The sequence below is a fragment of the Rhincodon typus genome, chromosome 1 (genome assembly GCF_021869965.1).
Source record: "Rhincodon typus isolate 14 chromosome 1, sRhiTyp1.1, whole genome shotgun sequence".
NCBI classification, from domain to species: domain Eukaryota; kingdom Metazoa; phylum Chordata; class Chondrichthyes; order Orectolobiformes; family Rhincodontidae; genus Rhincodon; species Rhincodon typus.
Window position 1 is genome coordinate 168,467,212 of NC_063332.1, and position 23,470 is coordinate 168,490,681.

The 23,470-nt window shown below is 41.7% G+C and overlaps 1 protein-coding gene across 1 annotated transcript in view; it reads right to left on the reverse strand.

The window, feature by feature from the left end:
- LOC109935982 (probable E3 ubiquitin-protein ligase HERC3) overlaps positions 1 to 23,470 on the reverse strand; it is a 54,436-nt gene that overhangs the window by 12,681 nt on the left and 18,285 nt on the right. Inside the window, exons 11-25 of the mRNA XM_048611424.1 lie at positions 22,326 to 22,499; positions 19,240 to 19,313; positions 18,938 to 19,159; positions 16,112 to 16,203; positions 14,891 to 15,018; positions 13,833 to 13,939; positions 12,271 to 12,335; positions 9,701 to 9,828; positions 8,551 to 8,610; positions 7,283 to 7,388; positions 5,473 to 5,662; positions 4,516 to 4,700; positions 4,289 to 4,399; positions 2,181 to 2,288; positions 950 to 1,120 (exon numbers count right to left, since the gene is read on the reverse strand). Of these exons, the coding sequence (XP_048467381.1) occupies positions 950 to 1,120; positions 2,181 to 2,288; positions 4,289 to 4,399; positions 4,516 to 4,700; positions 5,473 to 5,662; positions 7,283 to 7,388; positions 8,551 to 8,610; positions 9,701 to 9,828; positions 12,271 to 12,335; positions 13,833 to 13,939; positions 14,891 to 15,018; positions 16,112 to 16,203; positions 18,938 to 19,159; positions 19,240 to 19,313; positions 22,326 to 22,499 (1,921 nt within the window). The remainder of the gene's footprint in view (positions 1 to 949; positions 1,121 to 2,180; positions 2,289 to 4,288; positions 4,400 to 4,515; positions 4,701 to 5,472; positions 5,663 to 7,282; positions 7,389 to 8,550; positions 8,611 to 9,700; positions 9,829 to 12,270; positions 12,336 to 13,832; positions 13,940 to 14,890; positions 15,019 to 16,111; positions 16,204 to 18,937; positions 19,160 to 19,239; positions 19,314 to 22,325; positions 22,500 to 23,470) is intronic.

Consider the following 23,470-nt stretch of genomic DNA (forward strand, 5'->3'; position numbering starts at 1 on the left):
CTATAGAAAATCGCCATAGAAAATTGTCTTATAGGGAAATCACTATAAAAAAATCGCTATACTGTGCAGCAGAAAGTTCACATTATCCAAACAGCGTCCACTATTCATCAATCACATTACAGCCAATTCGTTTTAATGAAACACGCATTATAGCAGAAACACTTGTATCTTATATACCTCAATTAGATCTCCTCTCATTCATCTAAACTCAAGACAGTGTATGCTTACTTTGCTTAATCGCTCTTCATAAGACAAAAGGCAAGCTTCCTACAATGGGTGCAGACTGATGAGGTTGTTCTGTTTTGAGGGTAACTCAAAGATTGTGGTTTAAATTCATTGCCAGGATGGGAATGTGTCAGTTATTACCTAGAAACAGCATTCAAGGGGAATTGGAGTATTATCTAAAGAGTGAATGCATACAGGGCCATAGGGAGAAAGAGGGGAATTGCACTCTGTGCTGTTCTCATTTAGAGAGCATGCAGAGAAGTGAGAGGCCGAATAGTCTCCTTCTATGCTGTAACAATTCTGTGAACATATCAATGTTACCAATATATGTAATCACTTGACATAACTTGGTTTCCCCAAGACCTTGCCCTCCAACCTTCTTCTTGAACCATCAGCATTACGTCTGTAAATAACTGTGAGACCACTAACTTGAATCCTGTCGATATGGGACAGGAGTCACAATTAGGCCAGCTCAGGTTAAGAGGAAAGGCTAACTTTCTTAAAGGATATTGTTCAACCAGTCAGATTTTCACAATGATCCAACAGCTTCAAAGCACCATTTGACCAGATGTTTTGAACCCAACTGAAATTCTCAAATCACCATGGTAGCATTTAAATGGACCTCCTTGGGATTATGAGTCCAATAATATAACCACTGCATCATTGCACCCCAAAGAGCTGAATCTGTTTACATTGACAGAGTGCTAAATTGATTTTTTTTTACCTTGAGTTCCTTCCTCAGATCCTCCTCATCAACTTGTATCAGCTTCTTAAAAGTATCAGTGACCAAATCTTGGCGGTTAACGTTCAGTTTGAAGATGGGATACTTGGGGTGTTCAGGGTTTCCCATGCAGATGTTACGGCATGTGAAATTCATTGCTTCAACAAAGGCTTTCTATCCAACACAAATTAGAAACAGAAGGAGACACTACCATCATGTTAAAGAAAACTTTAACCAAACTGACATTTAAAAGATAAAAATAAAGAACTGCAGATGTTGGAAATCTGAGACAAAAACAAAAATTGCTGGAGAAACTCAGGAGGTCCGGCAGCATCTGTAGAGAGAAAGCAGAGTTAACGTTTTGAGTTAAGTGACCCTTCCTCAGTTCTGAAAATCTAAGGGCCATAAGAGGCAACAATTAGTACACATGGAATTCAGGAGCAACTTCATTAATCAGAGAGTGATGACAATGTGAATTTGCTTCCACAAGCAGTGGTGGCTGCAAATAGCAAAGGTGCACTTAAGGTAAAGCTGGATAAATATATGAGGGCAAAGGATGGAGGGAAATGTGGATGGGGTTAGATATAGTAAGGTAGGAGGAGGCTTGTGTGGCACACAAAAATCACCATGAAGCTGTTGGGTGGAATGGCCTGTTTCTGAGATGTACGTTCTTAGTAATGTCCACAACCTTCTGTATCCCAGACATTGCTTAGTCCATGCATACTTCCACCAGAAGGCAAATGCACCAAGGTTGCACTGTACTTGTTGTAGTATTGCTGCTTATCAACTTAAAGTGAAAAGTGGAGGGGAACAATTTGCACTCGATCTTCCTCCCAAACAGCTCAAAGCAGTGCCTAGGAGATTCATTGTTAATTGTTTTTATGCCTTTCAGTGGCTGGGATGAAGATAATTTTGAGGGCAGTTATTAACACTCTCGGCTGGACACTACTTAAGGAATTTTGTAAGAACAAGGAACAAAGAGGGACTTCATTACAACAAAAAATTGCATTTAAATAGTACCTTCAACACAGTAAAATGTCGCAAATCCCTTTACAGGAACTTTACCAGATCACATTTGCCACAAAGTCGCATTAGGAGATATAATGAAAGGTGACCAAAAGATTGTTCAATGTAATAGGCTTTAAGGAGCACTTAAAAGGAGTAGAGTAGAGTAATGAGGGTTATAGACACATTTTAATTATTCATTTTCCCCTAAATTCATAAAATTACTTACAGTTTTCTCCAAAACTGAATTCATGTGAAGTATCTGAATCTTGGCATTTAAATTGAAGATGAATGGATAGCAACAAAGTGGGACCTTCTTTTCTTCTAACCCATTGGGCTGTAGGAGAGAAAAAGCACAGCACCTTGTGACAACTCCGCTCTCAAACATAGCACAGCTCCCCAGTTTTGCAGAAGTCATGGGATGATTGGGTGGACAATATCGAGAAGAAAGGCCCACTTTCCTGTTTAAAAATGGAGACCTAAAATGGGCACAATGCTCATGTTCCAACAGTGCCTGAAATAAGCCTGATCTCCAAGAATTGGTTGGAAGATATTCACTCTTCCTTGGTAGCCTTTGAGATGTGAAGTCAGCTGCCTTGAATATGTTAAAGTAGGGCACAATGGCTCTTTGTATACTGTTCCATAATATGCAGTAGCTCTACCTTGAATGAGGCAAACATTGCGAGATTCTGGTGTAAGCTAGCAATGATACTCAGAGTGCCTGACTGTTGGTGCTGAGAGTTGGCAACTGGTCAAGGTCGCTGTTGTTTGGTACTAGTAACATCACTAGATGATATCAACCAAATCATACCTTTTGTTTACTTGGGGTCAAATACAACATTTCTGATTCGTGCCTATTAATCTAAAGGTCATTATGTGATGATTTTCCAGTTCCACAAGCTTCTCTGCTTAGTGAAAGTCAGCAAGAGGAAGCTCATGAAGTATCATTCTTCTTTTGGATCCCATAATAAAGGTGAGCAGTATCACAGAAGTAAACATATGCAATTCACCAATAATGAAGAATTTACAGCATGGAAAGGGGCCATTCAGCCGATCAAGCCTATCTGGACTATCAGTCTCACTTAGAACATACAAACGTCTGATTTAGGAGCAGCAAAGGCCATTTGGCCCCTCATGCCTGCTCCACCAATCAATGAGATTAACAGCTGCATTGATTGTGGCCTCCTCTTCCCCCCCAGTGACTTTTGACTCCTCGTTAGCCAAGAATCTAATTCCAAATTAAAAACACTCTTCCTTGTTCTTTGTTTATTACTGTTTGAACATATCTTTTTAAAATTTGCCATTTATAAGCTAATATAGATGTTATGTCATCCCTAACAAATCTCACTGTGATTAAATTATCCCAAACTGTCCCTTTGATGTTAGGTGCTCTTAAATTTATATTGTCAGACTTTAAAGTGACTGAGCAGTGGAAATAGTTTTCCCAAATTTTCCTACCTTAAATCGCAATTTCACTTGAACATAAATTTTAGAATTGTTCCATGCGTTGTTTTGTAATTTTATGACAGAACAGATGAAATCCCACCAAACTCCCTACCTCACCTCATCACAATTCACTCTCCATGCTAATCCTCTGTCAACCCACAGTGTCTCACCCCTTCAGCCTCACCTCCCATTATCTGCTCCCTACCCTCAGTACACCCCACTCCCCCCCCACCATCTCACTGCCCTTCACTTTCTGCTTCCTTACACTCAGTGCCACTGGTATCCTACAGCTCTCCCATTTCCAGATACAAACCTCACCTTTGTTTCTGCCATTCTCATCAGCTCTCTTAACCCCTGCTCCTGCGCTGCCTTTATGTATGCTTTTGAGAGTGCAGCCATCACTGCTGCCTTTGCAGCATCCTTAAGATCCACCGGCAGGATTACATCACTAACTGAATTCCTGGAAACACCAAGATCACCAGAGTTTAGGATATCGTCTTTCAAAGTCAACTGTATTGGGATGGTCACATTGCCTGGATGAATGACAGCCACTGGCCTCAAGACTGTTGTACAGAGAGCTGACCAAAGCAAGCAGATTCCCTCAAGAAGTCCCACTCTGTGCCCCACATCCTCAGTTACCAGTGGATGCTCAGGCCAGAGATCATGATGCTTGGAGATGCTATATCAAGACTGAGCAAAGAGCTAGCACAAAAGAGAAAAGGAGGAGAAGGATAGATCCAATCACACCCAGCAGCAATTTCCTCTTCAATTGCATCCGTTGTGGAAGAATCTGTTGTCATGGATAGCCCTAACCCGTGAACAATGAACTTGCAACCAAACAGTACAACATTCTTAAAATCTTTGCTTGCTGTAAAGATGTTGGAAACTTACCCGTAGTTGATGTTCTTTAAATCTAATGACTTCAAAGCCAACATCAAACAGGAGAACTTCATCGATGTAGAATTTGTTTTGTGGAATTTTGTGCTGTGCTTTCATATTTGCCTGAGGTAAAATGCATGAAGAACAGACTTTAATATCCAGGTTCAAAAACAAAAATACAGAAAGTCGTGGAAAATGAGACAAGTGCTTTAGTTATGGTTGGCCTTTCTGATACTTACATGGTACGCCAGTTCTAGAACATCCAGAGCTTCCCTTAAACTTTTTTCCAATACATTAATTGAAGGATGGCCTGGCAATTCTATATACAAGGCATGGAGGTTTGTAAGCAAAATTACTACTGCAGCCCTAAACGTTTGGACAAGATTGTTCAAATACGATGACTTCAACGTCGACCAGCAATTTTCTAGATATTAAAAAATGCACAATGTTATCAACTGTGCAGCTACCAGCAGCCACCAAAGCAGTAACATAACACAGGTACAATAGGGAGTCTTGCTGCAGAGTGGCAGTGTGCCATCCTCTGGGCCAGAAGCCCTGGGTTCAAGTCCCATTGGCCACAGAGCACTGACATAACAAACAAAAATAAAAGACATAAGAGAAGACATGCACTGAAAATGTTTTTAGTCATACTACAGGAAAGGAATACCTTAATATGGTGTACCTGTCCAAGTTTGCACCTTGTGTTTTGTATGCTTATGCTAAGTAACAAACTACCGATTCAGTGCTATTTACATTTGAGATTTGCAGGGTGATAGGGTCTTATGTCAATGCAAACCAAATTAGAACTGGCAAAATCAGAGGCAAACAAGATTTCCATTTTCTTTGAAAATCCTTTTAAAGGTCAAATCATTGAAATCATTGAATGGCTACTGAACAGAGGATACTATTCTCTGAGACTCATCCTCTAAATGCTTGCCAGCTAGTCCCAGACTTTTTGCATTGACGATATTGTATCTTTAGGTGTTTATCCAGTTCCTTTCTGAAGAAGATAGAATAAAAGAAAAAAAGATTTCTGCTCATGTTACCTATGGTTCTTTTGCTAATTATCCTAAATTGCTGCCTTCTGTAATGTAGTACTAAGATTCTTCCTTTTCATTTTCTCTAAACCTAATTTGATTTGTATCACTGAAAAGGTTCACAAGAGCAACATTGTGGATTTCTGCTCACACACTCACTCAGAATATTTTTTGAAGCGTCATTTAGCCTCTCAATGGCTCCCACATAGATAGAAAGCATATCTTCCATAGTTTCATTGTATTGCATCAAGGAACTCTCTGGCAGAATCAAATAAATCATCAGTGCTTCTTTGTCATGACACAAGTTCTTAAGATTTGGGATTAAACACCGTGCCAGAACTGGAATTATCTGGAAAGCAAATACACTAATTGAAACCGTGAACCAACATATAATTAGTAAACTCCATTAATTTAATAAATATGTTCATAAAGTACAACTATAAAGATCTATAGAGTATTCTCAGCAGCACATGAACCACATCTTACAGACAGCAACAAAAACTTGCATTTATAAATTGCTTTGATGTAGTAAAATAGTCCCCGGCACTTCTGATGGAATAAAATTTGACAATGAGATTTAGGACTGATAGCCCTAAGCTTGGTCAGTGAGGCAGGTTTTAAGGAGCCTCTTACATGGGAAATGAGATGGACATGTTTGTTGCCTTGGTAGCTGAAGGCATGGCCACCAGTCGTGGGGCTGTTAATAATAGGGCTGCACGAGAGACCAGAATCAGAGGAGTGCATATATCTCAGAGTGCATGCCTGCATGGAGGACGTAAAAGAGAAAGGGAGGTAAAAGAATGAGAATTTTAAATTCAAGGCCTGGCTTCAAAAGGAGTCGATGTCAGGGGCAGTGCAGGGATGGTGATTAATGAGACATTGTGAGAGTACAGATATGGGCCACAGAGTTTTGAATGAGCTTTAAGTTTACAGAGTGTGGAAAATGGGGTGCAAGCAAGGTGTGTTTTGCAATAGTCATGTCTTGAGGCTATGAATGCAGGGGTGGTGTTTCCCTGGTAAATGTCACGAAGGGTGGAAATAAACAGCCTTAGTATTGATGCAGATGTGTAGTTGCCAATAAGACACCAAGGTTGTGAACTGGAGGTAGCAAGGACTGCAGATGCTGGAAGTCAGAGTTGATAAAATGTGGAGCTGGAGGAGCACAGCAGGTCAGGCAGTATCCAAGGAGCAGGAAAGTCAACATTTTGTGCCGGAACCCTTCACTAGGACTGGCCTTACCAAGGTGGTGAACAGCTTGGTTGGTTTCAAACAGTTGCCAGGCAGAGGAATGGAACAGAGTTTATGGTGACATTTCTGCTGAACTAGTACTGGCTGTTAGGCCAGCAGACAGGCACAGTGCGGGGGAACTAGTTGTGACTTCAATCTAGATGCTTATCAGCTTACATGCAGGAGCTGATGGTGTGTTAAAGGGCAAGGTTTTTGAGGAGCAGTATGGAGATGAGAAATAAGAAGGGGACAAGGACTGCAGAGAGGTGAGGGAGACTGGAGATGGGGCACTAATTTGTAAGGATGGTAGGGGTGAGGGGTGTCTTTCTGTGTAGAGTGAAGAGTTGGAAGACAAGAGAAACAGTAACTGAGAAAAGGGAACCGATAGCACCCACTAACTTCAGGGCCAGTCGGGGGTCAGTTCTGTGGGAATTGGGTTAAGTCGGCAGGATGTGAGTCTCATGAAGAAGAGGATCTGGGAGAGAACATGATTTACTACAGTTCAAGTTCTCACTTTCCAATGAAGAGGCATTGAGCCTCCATCTTTATATTTAGAGTATAGGAAGTTCCATTTGGCTTTATAACTCCAACTTTAATCATTTAAATTAGTCTGAAATAATTAACAAATCTAACTGCTGTAAGATGAATACGCAGTTTACACACTGTAATCAGTCTTGAATAAACAATAAGAAGAAAGTGTGAAACAGTTAGATATCCTAATGAAACAGTGTAAATACTTAACTGTTTTGACAATCCAGTCCTTCCTCGTAAGCTTCCTAAATAATTCCCTGGCTGCTTCCACATCAACACTCAAAAGGTCAGTCCCTGTTTCAGGTTGGTCTCCGTCACTAGAAGGTAAACTTCAAAACTTTACTACAACTGTGACATAATCTTTTACAGCACACAAAAAGTTGGCACATGAAATGATTCCAAGTCCTTCATTTAAGCAAAGTGTGATCCTTTATTTCACATGTTGTGTAATGACTGCTTCTAAAGCTTGAATTACCACTCTTTGATGGTAAGGAGTGAACCAATGCAGTGAGCTGTACTTTTGTTTTGGTAAGGTTATTGGCTAACTTTCTTCCTATCGCAACATTTTTAAAAATGTCATTTTAACTTTAGTGACGAGGTGCTAATCCAGCATGTGGTCTTCCAACACTTCCATAGCATTGCCAGTCATTGTACAGTTTGTACCACTCTTATCCTGAGTCAGAGGTCATGTCTGTAGGCTCACATGCCAGAGTTCAGCTGAGAGAGTCCCATATTGTCAGAAGTACAGATATGACTGTAATCCAAGGCTTCTCATTTGGGTATAAAAAGTCCTGGGACATTATTTTGAAGAAAAGGCACAGAAATATCCCACAGATAGCAACAACTGCAGATGCTGGAGTCAGAGATAATACAGTGTGGAGCTGGAGGAACACAGCAGGCCAAGCAGCATCAGAGGAGCTAGCCCAATATTCATCCCTCAACCATCACACCACAGCAAATGATGTGGTCATTCTGACACTGCTGTTTGTTGGGCCCTGCTGCACACAAATTGGCTGCTGCTTCACAACATATCACAAGGATCTCAATGGCTGTGAAGCACTTCTCCAGCCCTGGGTTTACGAATTGCAGAGTTTTATCATATTTACAATTCAGGATATAATAAAATTGAGTGGGGTTCAAAGCCAGGGGGCATAGGTGTAAGCTGAGAGGGGAAAGATTTAAAAAAGGATCTATGAGGCAACTTTTTCATGCAGAGCTTGGTGTGTATATGGAATGAACTGCCAGAGGAGGTGGTGAAGGCTGGTATAATTACAACATTTAAAAGGCATCTGGTTGGGTATACGAATAAGAATGGTTTAGAGGGATAAGAGCCAAATACTGGCAAATGGGACTCAATTTATTTCAGAAGTCTGGTTGGTGTGGATGAGTTGGACCAAAGGATCTATTTCCATGCTGTACAGCTCCATAACTCTACGACTGTTCAGATTAACTTAATAGTTCTGTTTCTGCATCACTCACCTTTGCTTCAGAAAACTCCCGGTGACACAGGATGAGGAGGAGAATACAATTTCAATTTCCCTTTCACATGAAAGACAAAAAGTGTTAACAGTTAGTTAGTGTATTTAGACTGTGATACCCACTAACAAATCACTAACAAAACTTATTATATAATTCTAAGGTGAAAAATTATTGAGCATGCACAATGTGTTTAATGTCTTCTGTTCAGTGAAGGGGACATTAATCAATTATTTTCACCAAATCTGTTTCATTTTTAAAATATTTATTAGGTCGCTATGTTTCAAAATTATTTATCTAAATGAAAGACAGTTAGATGCAAGTGCTCCTTTCTTGCAGATTATTATGGAGCACAGGAGACAGTCCTAGATTTAACATAGTGTGCTTCCTTTTTGGCAAGGTGATTCCTTTAGTGATATCTCTGAAATATTGAGCTAACCACACGAGAAGTCACATGAAGAAAAGTGCATACGCAGCTGTTATGATCTGGAATGCTTTGGCTGAAAGGATGGCACAAGCAGGTTCAAAAGTAATTGTCTAAAGGGAACGGGATATGGACATGAAAACGAAGAGTGACTGGGGAACAATGGCAGTAGTGGTACTAATTGGATCTGGCACAAGGTCAATGGGCCAAATGACCTTCTTTTATCATAACAACTTTACCTCTCCATGACAAAAATAGCTTGTTGTCTGTCTGCTGCTTCACAGTGCCAGGGTTCCAGATTCGATTCTAGCCTCAGATGACTGTCTGTGTACAGTTTACACATTCTCCCCGTGTCTGCGTGGGTTTCCTCTGGGTGCTCTGGTTTCCTCCCACAGTCCAAAGATGTGCAGGTTGGGTGGATTGGCATGCTATCGTGTTCAGGGATGTGCAGGCTAAGTGGATTAGCCACGGGAAATGGGGGCTTACAGGGATAGAGTGGGTTTGGGTGGGATGCTCGGACGGTCGGTGCAGACTTGATATGCCAAATAGCTTTTTCCTGCACTATAGGGATTCTATAATTCTATTTGTTAGACCATGCTATTAAAGTGATCCACTACTACATCTTCACAGGCTTTGCAAACACCAATATTCATAGCTCCAATATGTGTGAGAATTCATCTTTTAAAAAGAATGCTTCAAGATCAAAGAACTGGTATAAGCAGTGCTGACTTTTTTGCTTCATCCCTTTCTTTGCTGTAATCAGCTGTGTTGATCCATTTGTTGACGATAGCTTCACTCAATGTGAGAATCTGCTGCGCACTGTCCCTGCAACGGAAATCAGCTGCAGGCATTGGACACTGTGAAAGCAAGTCATCAGCAATTAAACAGTGAACTGAGAGATTTCTGTAGCAGTAGCAAGTTCACTCAAGGTAACCTGTGTGACCTTGGTTAAATAAATACAAAGATATACGTAATAGCAAACTACTGATTGTACAATATAACCCAGGAGGAGTCCAAAGTACTAGAGATACTGATCACAGATTTGATGAATCCAGCATCCAACAGTGTAACAATGAGTATTCTGTTTAAATCACAAGCATGCTAATACCAGAATACAAGGAAATATACTTGAATCTGAATACCAGAGGTCAGGAACAGAATCTGAACATTATCTGGAGTCCATCCAGTGATATCCAAAAGTTCATCCTCATTCCAGGAAGAATGTGAACAAATGTACATCTGTCATACATGCAAGGAGGGTTTGGAATGATCTTATGTTTGAACTTCTGTAAGTTTTGCCATGAATTTCAGCTGTAAAATGCAGCTTGAATGTCCTCCTGGAGTATGGATTTGGGGTGGGTTTAGAGTGAAGATTTTAAGTCCAATATAATTCTTCTTTGAAAGTGAGTCGTAATAGCCTTGAAATTTTAACCCTGCATCTCTCTCTCCATAAATGCTCACAGACCTGCTGAGATCTTTTCCTGCACTTTCTGCTTTTATTTAATATCTCGAGAATCCGCAGCATTGTGCATTTAGTTAAGTGTGTGCAATCTGACTTGCCCTTGCTAGATTCTCTTTGTTCTTGTATGGTCAGCTTTCTATGTAAAGTTATTCAGTGGACCCCAGCAGTCTTGGAGATACTTGTTGGGACTTTGTCAGAGCATTATTTCAAATTGCCAATTGTATACTTTTGTAACAATCTTGGTGAATCTCTAGAATTTGTATCTGTACTCTGCTTTTGTCTGTGGTTGAAAAAGGAGGCTTTGATTTTCTGAGGAGACCGCTTTCCTTTTTGCCCTCACCTTCAAATAAGCCAAGTGCAACTTTGAAATTAAGGCATTATGATTACAGCCTGGGAATTGGGCATGATGTGATGGTCTTGAACATTGACCATTGAACAGCACTTTCAAGGATTGGACACCCTTTCTCTTCAACTTATGTCTCAAAATCCACAGCTATTATCCCTAAGGTCCGGGGGACTCAGCACTACATTCTACTGGTTACTGGTCTCATTTCTTATTTTTATAATTCTACTTCTCAAAATAAATGCAACTAGTAGTTTAGCCTGAAATGTAGTTTATTGGCCTCGTGTTTCCTGCTAACTCAGTGAGTTACATCACACACATAGGCATCCTGTACCATTCCATTAGTAGACAAGTCCACTGTTGCCTCTTGCATCCAAGACTAGTATTTCAGATATAAAACTACATTTGTGAAAGTAGGCCAGGATTATAAAGATTGGCTTTTGTGACAACTTCTAAACAGTTTGGGATGATGCCATCTGTCTTCCCCATTCTTCTTCCTTGTAGATCCCTCATGGCTAGTCCTCCTGATGACCAAGTTGGTCAATGTACCAGCTGGGATATTGTTGAAGGAAGCAATTCTGGAAGACCATGGGATTACAAATGGCCAATCCAGTCAGTGTAGTGGAAGATGTGCCACCACTCACCTTGTGGACTAGGCAGGAGGATAATCCTGTGATACTGCAACTCTACATCACAACCGCAAGGTGCTCCAGTTGCAAAGTGGCCATGGGCCAACACCAGGATTGGGGAGTGATGCACCAAGTGATAGAATCATGTCTTCCCAATTGCAACCTCGGAACACATACAAAGAAAGGACTTTCAAGGAAGGTACAGTTAATTGCCCTTTTGCCAGTGGAGCCCATGGAAACACATCCCTGATGTAAGTAAATGTCTTCAGACAGAGAAGAAGGACAAACAGAAAGGCTTGCATTTATGTAGCACCTTTCGCAGCCTCAGAATGTCCTATGCAGCCTAATGGATATGTTGGAAGTTTGGTCTCTCTCATAGTGTCAGAAATGTCATAGCAAATTTGGGCATGGCAAATTTCCACAAACAGCAAAGTGATGGTGACCAGATGAACATTGGCTGAAATACCGGGAACAACTCTCTTATTCTTCTTTGAAATAGTGCCGGTGGACCTTTAACATCCACAAATAGGACAGGTTTACTGTCTCACTCAAAAGGAAAATCACGGGATGAAGAAAAGTGAAGCAAAAAGAGAGGTGAAAAGGAATGCCTGGCTTAAATGTTTCATATTAAACGGGGAATCTGAGAATGTTGGCAAGTTACAGAAGTTAAGTCAAATGAGACAAGTTTGTAGCGACAGGATCCCTACCTTTGAGCCAGGAGCCCTGGGTTCAAATTCCAGTTCTTCCAATGGCATGTAATAACATCTCTGAACAGGTTGATTAGAAAATAGCTTCTTTTCTTTTCTCATGATTTGAAGACTATAATACATAGTCACTATATATAGCCGATGGCTAGTGAACTTACCTGAGTCAGAATGAAATTGGCATTTGCTCCTGCAAAAATCTTGTAAATTTTGGCATTCTGTGACTCTACAAGAAAGAAATATTTTGGCAGAGTTAGACCTGTTTAGATGGACCCTCACTCTAACAAAGCAAACCGGCAAATAGATCTGAAAATGTGATCACACCAGCAATCCTGATAGAAGTAGATATCTTAAGAGCATTTGAGAGAAAATATTTATCACCTACAATACATTTAATCTGCTTTCTTTACAAATTTGGTCATCAACATTCTGCTTCAGGGTGATGGGCTTGGATGGAACTTTTCCATTGTAAACCACCAGAGAGACTGGCGTGCTCAAGGCTACATGTTCCTATCACTCGATGAACCTAACCTGTTTCAGTGCCTGCAAATGTCTCTGTCTATACATGAATGCAGCAGGAAAATCGAGCCTTATTCCTGAATCCACATGCGCCGTGCCATGGGTTGTTCGGCCAGTAATGAACAAAGAGAGGAATGCAAACACAACGCCAGAAAAGAAGGGAGAAATCCGAAAGGATCATTGAAAATCAGATGGTAACAATATTGGACTAGCATGTTTAATGATTTCTGGCTGGAAAATTGCTGATTTAAAGTCATTTTCATCTTAAATTAACACAGTAAGGAATACAAAGAGAGACTTGCATTTACGAAATACCTTTCACAACTAGCAGGGATGTCTCAAAACATTTTTTTTTAAAAGATGTAAAATCACCTTAGCCCTAACGGGCCATAGAGCTGCTCTCCTATTCGAGAGAGGTGACTGGTGGTGGTTTAACCTCTGGGTCAGCATACCTCAAGCCAGGGGAAAAGTTGAGAAGGTGGGACCTTCCTGGTCACCACAGCTGGTGAAGGAATGGAACCCACACTTTGAGGTATCACACTGTATTGCAAATCCATGGCCCAGCTGACAGAGCTAACCAATCTCAGGCTTTTTTCTAACATAGTCATGGATTATAATATGGAAACTGAGAGAGCCAATTTGTGCTCAGTGAATTCCACAAATAACAGTGTGATTGTGAGTAATGTCTTGCGATGCTGATCAAAGGATAAATATTTGCAAGGACATGATCATTCTCCAGTTCTTCTTCACATAGTACTCTGGAATCTTTGAATTCTAACCAAGCAGGCAGATAGGTTCTCATTTTTAAAGTCTCATTCAAAAAATGATTACAGCATTACACTGAGAGATAGTAGGAACTGCCAATGCTGGAGAATCTGAGATAACAAGGTGTAGAGCTGGATGAACACAGCAGGCCAGGCAGAATCAGAGGAGCAGGAAAGCTGACGTTTCGGGTCTGGGCCCTTCTTCGGAAATCAACATTACACCAGAGTGCCAGCATTAAGGTTTGCATATAAGTCCTAGAGGGTGACTTGAAGTTAGACTCACAATGTGCTACCACTGAGCCACTGATAAATTACATTCAGGAAGTGCCAAAAGGAAATAGCGAATGCATTCAGCTAGAATCAGTAAACGGAGCAAATTTGACTTAAACAGCATTTGCAGTCAAACTACAAATGAAATTTGGAATGAATTGCACTGGTACCTGCATGAATATGATTGTTTGTTGAACTTTCCTCCAATTTTCCATTGATTGCAAAACCAAACGAAACCACAAGATCAGAGGATGGGATGTAGGCGAGGGTGTGATAACTAAGGAATACAAGTCAGCAAATAACATCAGTTTGTTTTTGAGTCACACAAGCAGGTGCGCTGCTTCCTAGCTTGCATTTAAGTGGCAGGTTTAGATGTTACCCTGTCATTCACACAACAAAATCCAGCTATCACTGGATCAGTTTTTAAAAATTGATTCAAAGGATTTGCTGCTGGCCCAGCATTTATTGCCAATCGTTGGAAGAATTTGAACATGGGTCTGTGAATTTTTAAATGCAGACATTAGTAAACAAGGAACTCATGTTGGTCATCGAGCATAGTGGTTGATGGGAATAAGGGACAAGTGCCAGTGCCAATGTTGATGAATTCAAGTTCATAAATGGAGGGAAATAAGAAACTAACCTGAAACAAATTGAAACAGCCAGGGCTGGAAGTAATGAAAACATGAGACTTTTATTTCACTTTTCCTCAGATTGCTTTTGTCTAAGGTATGGTAATCAGAAGTAATTAGCGTTTTATCTTTGAATGAAGACAATAATACTTCATTCATCAAAGGGAAGATTAGCATTAAGAAACAGGGGATTCTGCATCCCATTATCACAAGAGTGGTAGTATTAAATAGTTGGTTCTAAAGCACACTTATCATAGGAGTGTACCTGACCCCTTTGGCTCCCTGCACTGGGACATAATATCCTGCAATCAGAGTGCAGCAGCAAAAAAAACCGAAAGAACTGTAGATGCTGGAAATCAGAAACAAGAACAGAAATTGCTGGAAAAGCCAAGCAGTTCTGGCAGCATCTGTGAAGAGAAATCAGAGTTAATCTTCTGGGTTCCACTCGATATGCCCCACACCTCCCATTTTTCTAAAATCCAGTGGTTAGAGTTCCAACCTGTTTGGCCTTTGCTCATAAGACAATTCCTACATACTAGGGATCAGCTGAGTGAACCTTCTCAAAGCCAACTGTTTGTCAAGGATCCAGTGCCAATTACCTGCCACAGGCGATCTGCGATACCTCGTCCTTGATTTGGTCCACCTTCTGAAAGGCGTTCACATCAGCTTTTGTGCTCAGTCCCAGTTGCCCAGCTCTTCCTTCTCCGCATGTGAACACACTTCCATTCTACGTCAAGGCAGAAATCAGAATTACGCCATTCGGGTTCAAATCAAAAAGCACTTCCTCACACACAGAGTAGTGGAAGTCCAGAATCTTCCTTCCCCACTTTTTGGGTCAGGGCAGGGACTAATTCTAAATGCAAAAGCAAAACACTGCGGAAGCTAGAAAATTGAAATAAAAACAAAAAGTGCTGGTAGGGCTCAGCAGATTTGGCAGTATTTATGGAGTGAGAAACTGAATAATTATTTCGAGTCCAACATGATTCTCTGAACTGATGAGCTGGAATTTTGGAGTTGCAGCAGCTAGTGATAATTTTGAATTAGAGTCCCTACAGTGTGGAAACAGGCCATTTGGCCTATCGAGTCCATACCAACCATCTGAAGACCATCCCAATCAGACCCTCACCACCCACTCTAGCCCTGTAACACTGCATTTCCAATGGTCAGCTCGCATAGCCTGCACAACCCGGGACACTAAGGGCAATTTAGCATGGGCAATCTACCTAACTTGCACATCTTTGGACTCTGGGAGGAAACTGGAGCACCCAGAGGAAACCCACGCAGACATGGGGAGAACGTGCAAACTTCACATAGACAGTTGCCCAAGGTCAGAATCAAATCTGGGTTCCAAGCCCTGTGAGGCAATAGTGCTAACCACTGAGCCATCATGCTGCCCTAAAGGAACACCATACGTTGATTGGGAATTAAATTAAAATTTGGAACTGAAAGCTAATCTAGGCAACCAGGTGGCCATGAAACCATGAGCAACACTAATGTCCTTTTGGAAAAGAATTCTGCTGCCCTCACCTGGTCTTACATACACATGACTCCAGATCCAAAGCAATGTGGTTAACCTCCTAACCGCCCTCTAGCAAACCATTGCATTTGAGGCCCATAAGAGCTGGTTTTGCCAATAATGCTCCTAAGTTTCACTTAAGTATTTTTTCTCTCGGATCAATTCATGACAACTTCACCAATAATACATTTTGTATTTAAATGCTGAAGTAAGTTGGTAATTAATCACTTCAGTTTGCTTCTAAACCTCAAATGTGCCAGTCAGTATTGAGAAGGCCCTAATAAGCCTATTGACTAAAGAATACCTTTGTTAGTAGAGCGGTATGTTGATTCCCACAAGAGATGTATGTGACTCTGAGCTCCTTCATTTGCTTCACATGACACGGGCTGACTTTATCTATTGAGAGGATAATCTGCTTTAATAATGAAGATTTCTACTTAGCATTCAGCTGTTTTACCAATCAGAATGTTACTGTCACACTCTCCACCAAACCAGCAACAGGGAAGTAAGATGATAAACTATAAGGACTGCTAAACTGCCGTTGGCAGATATAGTGAAAAGTTGACTTTCAATAGCATTATCATCACTGAATTCACCAAAATCAACATCCTGGAGGTTACGATTGACCAAAAACTGAATTGAACTGAACCAGCGATTTAAATATTGTGGCTACAAATGCATCTCAGAGGTTTGGAATGATCTGATAACTCACCTCCTGTCTCCTCAAAGCCTGCTCACCATCTACAAGACACAAGTTAGGAGTGGGAAGGAATGGCCTCCACTTGTATGAATAACTGCAGCTCCAACAACACTCATATAAACAAGGAACAAGAATAGGCCACTCAGCCCTTTGAGCTTGCTCCGCCATTCAATAAGATCATGGCTGGTCTAATTTTAACTCAACTCTACATTTCTGCAGATTCCTGATAATCTTTCATCCTCTTGGTAAAGGATCTACCTACCTTTGTCTTCAAATATTTAAAGATTCTGCATCACTGCCTTTTGAGTAAGGGGCCGACGAAGACTCACAACCTTCTGAGAGGAAAAGCATTTCCTCATCTCTGTTTTAAGTGGGTGATCCCTTATTTTTAAATTATGACTTCTAGTTCTACATTCTTCCACAAGGGGAAATATCTTTTTGACATCCACTCGGTCAAATACCCTCAGGATCTTATATGTTTCATTAAGCCATCTCTGACTCTTCCAACCTACAGGGGATGCTGGTCTAGCCTTTCCTCCTAAGACAATCCACTCATTTCAGGTACTAGTCTAGTAAACCTTCTCTGAACAGCTTCCAACATATTAGCATCCTTCTGTAGTACGGTGACAAGTACTGTACACAGTGCCCTACATGTGATCTCACTAAAGCCCTATCTAACTGAAGCATAACCTCCCTACTCTTGCATTCACTTCTCCTCACAATAATCTGGAACATGTTATTTGCTTTCCTGATTACTTGCTGTACTTGCATACTAACCTTTTGCAATTCAGGCACTAAAACATTCAGATTTCTTTGCCTCCCAGATATCTGAACCTTTCACCATTTAGATAAAATGATTTTTTTTAATTCTTTCTGACAACATGGATAATTTCACCCTTTCTCACATTGCACTCCATTTATCAGATCTTTGCCCACTCACTAAACCTTTCTATATCTCTTATCAGCTTCTTAGGTCTTCTTCACAACACTCAAGAAGCTTAACACCATCCAGGATAAAGTATTCCTACTGATTGACACTACATCCACCACCTTCAACATTCACACTCTCTACCACCAAAGCACAGAGGTAGCACTGTGTACAACATGCACTGCACTAACTCACACAAGGCTCCTTTGACAGCACCTTCCAATACCTCAACCGCTACTGTCTTGAAGGTCAAGGGCTGCAGATGCTTGAGAACATCACTACCTGCAAGTTCTCCTCCAAGCTACATGCCATCCTGACATGGAACTTTATCATCGTCTCTTCATTGTCAATTGGTCAAAATCCTGGAACTCCCTTTGTAACATGTCTGTCAGTGTCCCTACACCACAAAGACTGCAGCAGTTTAAGAAGGCAACTCATTACCACCTTCCCAAGGGGTAATTTGGGATGGGCAATAAATGCTAGCACAGCCAGTAACACTTGTATCCCACGAACAATTTTTAGTAAGTTAATTCATTGGTGAACTATAGTTGTAGAATCCCTACAATGTGGAAGCAGGCCATTTAGGCCATCAAGCCCATCAAGCCTACACCAATCCTCTGAAGAGCATCCCACCCATACCCATTCCCATCCCATACCCTACTTCTGTAACCCTGCACTTCCCTCAGCATACTAAGGAGCAATTTAACATGGCCAATCCACCTAATCTGCACATCTTTGTACTGTGGGAGGAAACCAGAGCACCCATGCAGATACAGGGAGAAGGTGCAAACTCTACACAGACAGTTGCCCAAGGGTGGAATCAAACCCAGGTCCCTGGCACTGTGAGGCAGCAGTGCTAACCACTGAGCCACCATGATGTTGGCTTGTCATCAAAATCGGCAAGGAGTTAATAGATGGAAGAATAAGAAAAATAAATTTAAAATTGTCTTACTAGTGATCCCTCCTTGCCCAGGACAGGGGAAGATGATGATATAGTGGCATTGTTTCTCAGCTATTAGAAGTCCTGTTAATTTCTGGTGAAACATGGAGAAATTCCATTGTAGCTGGTGGAATTTAAATTCGATGAACTAATCAAAGGAAAACCTGGGATGAAAAGTAATCTCAGTAATAGTGACCATGGAACCACTAACGAGTGTGGCAAAATATAATCCGGTTCACTAATGTCCTTTAAAGAAGGGAATCGGCCACCTTCACGTGGTCTGGTCTGCATGTGATTCCAGATCCTAGCAATGTGATTGACTCCTGGTTGCCTTCAAAGAGTAGATAGGGATGGGCAAGAAACATGGGTGTTGCCAATGATTTGTACCTCTCCCGTGACCGAATGTATATTTTAAGAATCTTTCGGATCTCCTTCAGCTTTATTTCCTCTGTGAAGTTATTAGTGTGACATAGCATCAAGAGTTGACAAGAAGCCCATTTTGATTGATCCTGCACGTATCTGATTAACCTCAAGGAGAAAATGTGCTTTAGCGTGTTCTTACCCATTGTGCTCTTGAGCCCCAGCTGTCCATGATTGTTTCTTCCCCAACTGAACACTGCCCCAGAGAGAGACAGAACAAAGCTGTGCCTTCCCCCTGCAGCGATCTGCGCCACTGGAATTCCAGTGAGAGAGATGATATGTTGGGGTCGTATCTGGCTGTACACGTCTTTGCCAAGTCCTAACTGCCCATAGGTATTCTGTCCCCAGGAATAGACAGCACCATCTAAAGAGAATGGACAAACATTTCCATTAGACAGCCCAACGAAGCAGAAAACTTCATTGTGATCAGTAATAATGAATTACCTTTAGAAAGAGCCAGGGAATGGAAACGGCCACATGTAACCTGTACTATCGGAACGCCGGTCAATTCTGCTCTCCTGCAAATCAAAGAAAGGTATTTTCTTCAACTCTTCAAAACAAACTGCATGAAGAATACTCCATAGTTAACATTGGCAGGTAGCCAGTATTTCTATTCTATAACATCATGGCTAATCCAACGTTCCTCACATCCACTTCCCTGCATTTTCCCCTTAACCCTTCATCCCCCTCACTGATGAAGAATGATCTATCTCAGCCTTAAATACACTCCTTGGCAGGGAGTTCCAAAGACTCATAACTCTCCGATAGAAGACATTCCTCCTCATCTCAGAGCTGCCTCACAGTACAGTACCAGGGACTCAGGTTACATTCCAGCCTTGGTTGACTGCCTGTGTGGAGTTTGTATGTTCTCCCCGTATCTGCCTGGGTTTCTGTTGGTTGCTCTGGTTTCAATCCATAGTCAAGGGTGTGCAGGTTAGGTGGATTGGCCATGCTAAATTGCCCCATAGTGTCAGGGATATGCAGGCTTGGTGGGTTAGCTATGGGAAATGCAGGGTTACGGGAATAGGGTGGGGTGGATGGATCTGGGTGGGATGTTTCTTGGAGAGTGAGTAGGGACTCAATGTGCCAAATTGCCTCTTTCTGCACTGTAGAGATTCTATGATTCCATGATCTCAGTCTTAAATTGGCACCCCTTTATTCTGATACTTTGCACTCTGGTCCTAGGCTCTCCCATGAGGAGAAACATCCTCTCAGCATTTACCCTATCAAGCCCCTTAAGAATCCTGTTTGTTTCAATCAGTTCACCACTCATTCTTCTGAACGCCAGTGAGTAGAGTCTCAACCCTGTTTAGTCTTTGCTTATGAAACAATCTTTTCCTATCAGAGATCATCCTAGCAAACCTTATCTAAACTGACTCCATGAATATCTTTCCTTAAATAAGAGGACCAAAACTGCTCACAGTACTCCAGATTTGGTCTCACCAGCACCTTGTCCAGTTGTGGAAAGACTTCCCTAATTTTATATTCCAACCCCCTTGAAATAAGGGCCAATATTCCATTTGCCTTCCTGCATTTGTGTGCTAGCTTTCTATGTTTCGTGCACAAGTAATCCTTAGTCCCTTTGTATTCTGCAGTTTTTCCTCCATTTAAATAATGCTCTGTTCTTTGGTTCATCCTTCCAAAATTAACAACTTCACAATTTCCCACAATATATTCCATTTGCCAACATTTTTGGCCACTTACTTAACCTATGAATATCTCTCTGTAAGCTGTTTGTGTCCCTCTTGTAACTTGTCTTTCCACTTATTTTGTGTAATCAGCATATTTGGCTATAGTCTTTCTGTTCCTATTCGACATCCTGTTGCTGGCATTCATGAAAATTGCTCTAGAAGGAGCAGATCACCAGGGACATAGCAACTACAATCTCTCTTCAGCATTTTACAAGTTTCACATTCTGTGGGAAACCCACTGCAATGTGCTATTTTTCCAAAGATGACTAAATAATCGTACCAGATTGAGAATTATGAAGAGCTAACAACCATTGGTCCTGTTTTTTCTTTTGGCATCCTTGACTTCCATAGAAATGTAGGAATTGAAGACAAGAGACTCAGTCTATTTAATTTGCTATCTACTATCCCACTAGACAAATGATGCAACAACAATGCAGTTGTTCACTGGTCATGCGAATTAATCTTGACTCATCAGTCTACACCAGACTTACACATGAGGTGAGCAAAACCCCAGATTTGGTGGGGGATGAAGTTTGAATCTTCTCCAAAGAGTCACATTGGACTTGAAACAGACTTGAAAATTGAGCAAGTTAGATACAGTGAAGGATGTTCCTGATGGCAGGGGAGTCCAGAACCAGGGGTTACAGTCTAAAATATGAGGTAAACCATTTCAGAGGATGAGACAAAGTTTCTTCACCTGGAAGGTGATGAGCCTGTAGAATTCACTACCACAGAAAGCAGTGACGGCAAAACATTGTATGATTCCAAGAAGGAGTTGGATATAGTCTTGGGACTAAGGGATCAAATGATATGGGGGAAAGTAGGAACTAGCTATTGAGTTGGATGATCAGCCATGATTATAATGAATGGCAGTGCCATTGAAGGGCCAAATGGCCTACTCCTGCTCCTATGAAACATTAACTCTGTTTTTCTCTCCCACAGATGCTGCCAGATATGGAGCTTCTCCAGCACTTCATAGAATCCCTGCAGTGTGGAAACAGGCCCTTCGGCCCAACAAGTCAACATTGACCCTCAGAGCATCCCACACAGACCCATTCTTCATAACCCACCTAATCTACACATCCCTGAACACTATGGGCAATTTAGCATGACCAATCCACATCTTTGGACTGTGGGAGGAAATCAGAACACCCGGAGGAAACGCACGCAGATATGGGGAGAATGTGCAAACCAACACCCCTGCCCCGCACCCCCACCCCGCCCCCCCACCTTACTGCTGTTATTTACAGAACTCTGGTGTGTCCTGTCAAAGAGTAACCTAAGTAATATTAGGCAGACCTTGGTATGCAATTGTAACAATAAGTACACTCCCTTTAGAGAGCCATCTGGTGTTTAGCTAACAACAACGCTGTCTTCGGTAGTGCAGTGGTTCGTATTCCTGCCTGCCACGTGGCCGGCGGGGGTTCAATTCCCTGGTGGGAAGGATCTAAGCATTTTTGGGGGCAGCATTGTGGCTCAGTGGTTAGCACTGCTGCCTCACAGCGCCAGGGACTCGGGTTCGATTCCACCCACGGGCGACGGTCTATGTGGAGTTTGCATATTCTCCCCGTGTCTGCGTGGGTTTCCTCCGGGTGCTCTGGTTTGCTCCCACAGTCCAAAGATGTGCAGGCTAGGTGGATTGGCCATGCTAAATTACCCATAGTGTACAGGAATGTGTAGATTAGGAGGATTGTCTGGGTGGGATGCTCTGAGTGTCAGTGTGAACTTGTTGGGCCAAAGGGCCTGTTTCCACACTGTAGGGATTCTATGATCTATGATTCTATGAAAGTATGCAAGCACTAGACCATACATATCCCTTCTGGACCTATTTCTTCATACCTTGGATGAGGAACAATGCCACAACATCTCCCATTGCCCAGTTGCCCATAGGTTCCAGCTCCCCAGCCAAAGACAGATCCATTTTGACAAAGAGCCAAGGTGTGATGCTTGCCACATGCCACATGGACAACCTCCTCTGTGCTTAGAGCCATTACCTGTCCTGTAAAACAAAAGCTTATGTATGTGACATGCATGCATTATCCATCAGGAAAATTACATGACGTGTTGATCATTCTTTGGTCAATATAAACAAATTAATAAGTTTGTTATGAAATTCTTTCTCAACCATATCATTTGATTTTAAAATCATTGGTAATAGTAGAGTTAAGAATTCCAAAATTTCCCTATAGCCCTCTGAATATATGGGCACATGCAGGTTCCAGGGGTTCAGATGAAATATTTCTGCAATTATCCTGTGTTCCTTCATCGTACACAATGGCTCTGTACGCAATTGAGCTGAAGTGGGAAAGATTAGAGATTTGAGTGCTGTCAGAGCAGCCAGTTGGTTAAAAAGTGAACACATTGATTCTGATAGTATCACATTCTTAAGATATTTATTCATTCATGGGACGTGGATGTCACTGGCTGAACTGATATTTATTGCCCGTTCCCAGTTGCCCTTGAGAAGGTGGCAGTGAGCTGCCTTCCAGAAATGCTGCAGGGCATGTGCTGCAGGTAGACCCACAATGCTACTAAGAGAGAATTCCAGAACTTTGATCCAACAACACTGAAAGAACAGTGATATATTTCCAAATGGGATTAAAACAGTTAAATGGTTGCTTTTGACTAGCACAGACTTGAGGTCTGAAATGCTTTTTTTCTGTGCTGTAGACCTGTATGATTCTATGACCCCAAATCAGGATGGGGAGTGGCTTGGAGGGAAACTTGCAGGCGATGCTATTCCCATTTGCCAGCTGCCCTTGTCCTTCTAGTTGGAAGAGGTCATGGGTTTGGAATGTGCTGTCTCAGGATCTTTGGTGGATTTCTGCAGTGCATCTTGTAGATAGTACACACTGCGACTACCAAATGTCAGTGGTGGAGGGAATGTATGATTGTGGATGTGGTACCAAACAAATGGGCTGCTTTTCCCAAGATGGTGTCAAGCTTCTTGAGTGTTGTTGGAGTTGCTCATCCAGGAATGTGGG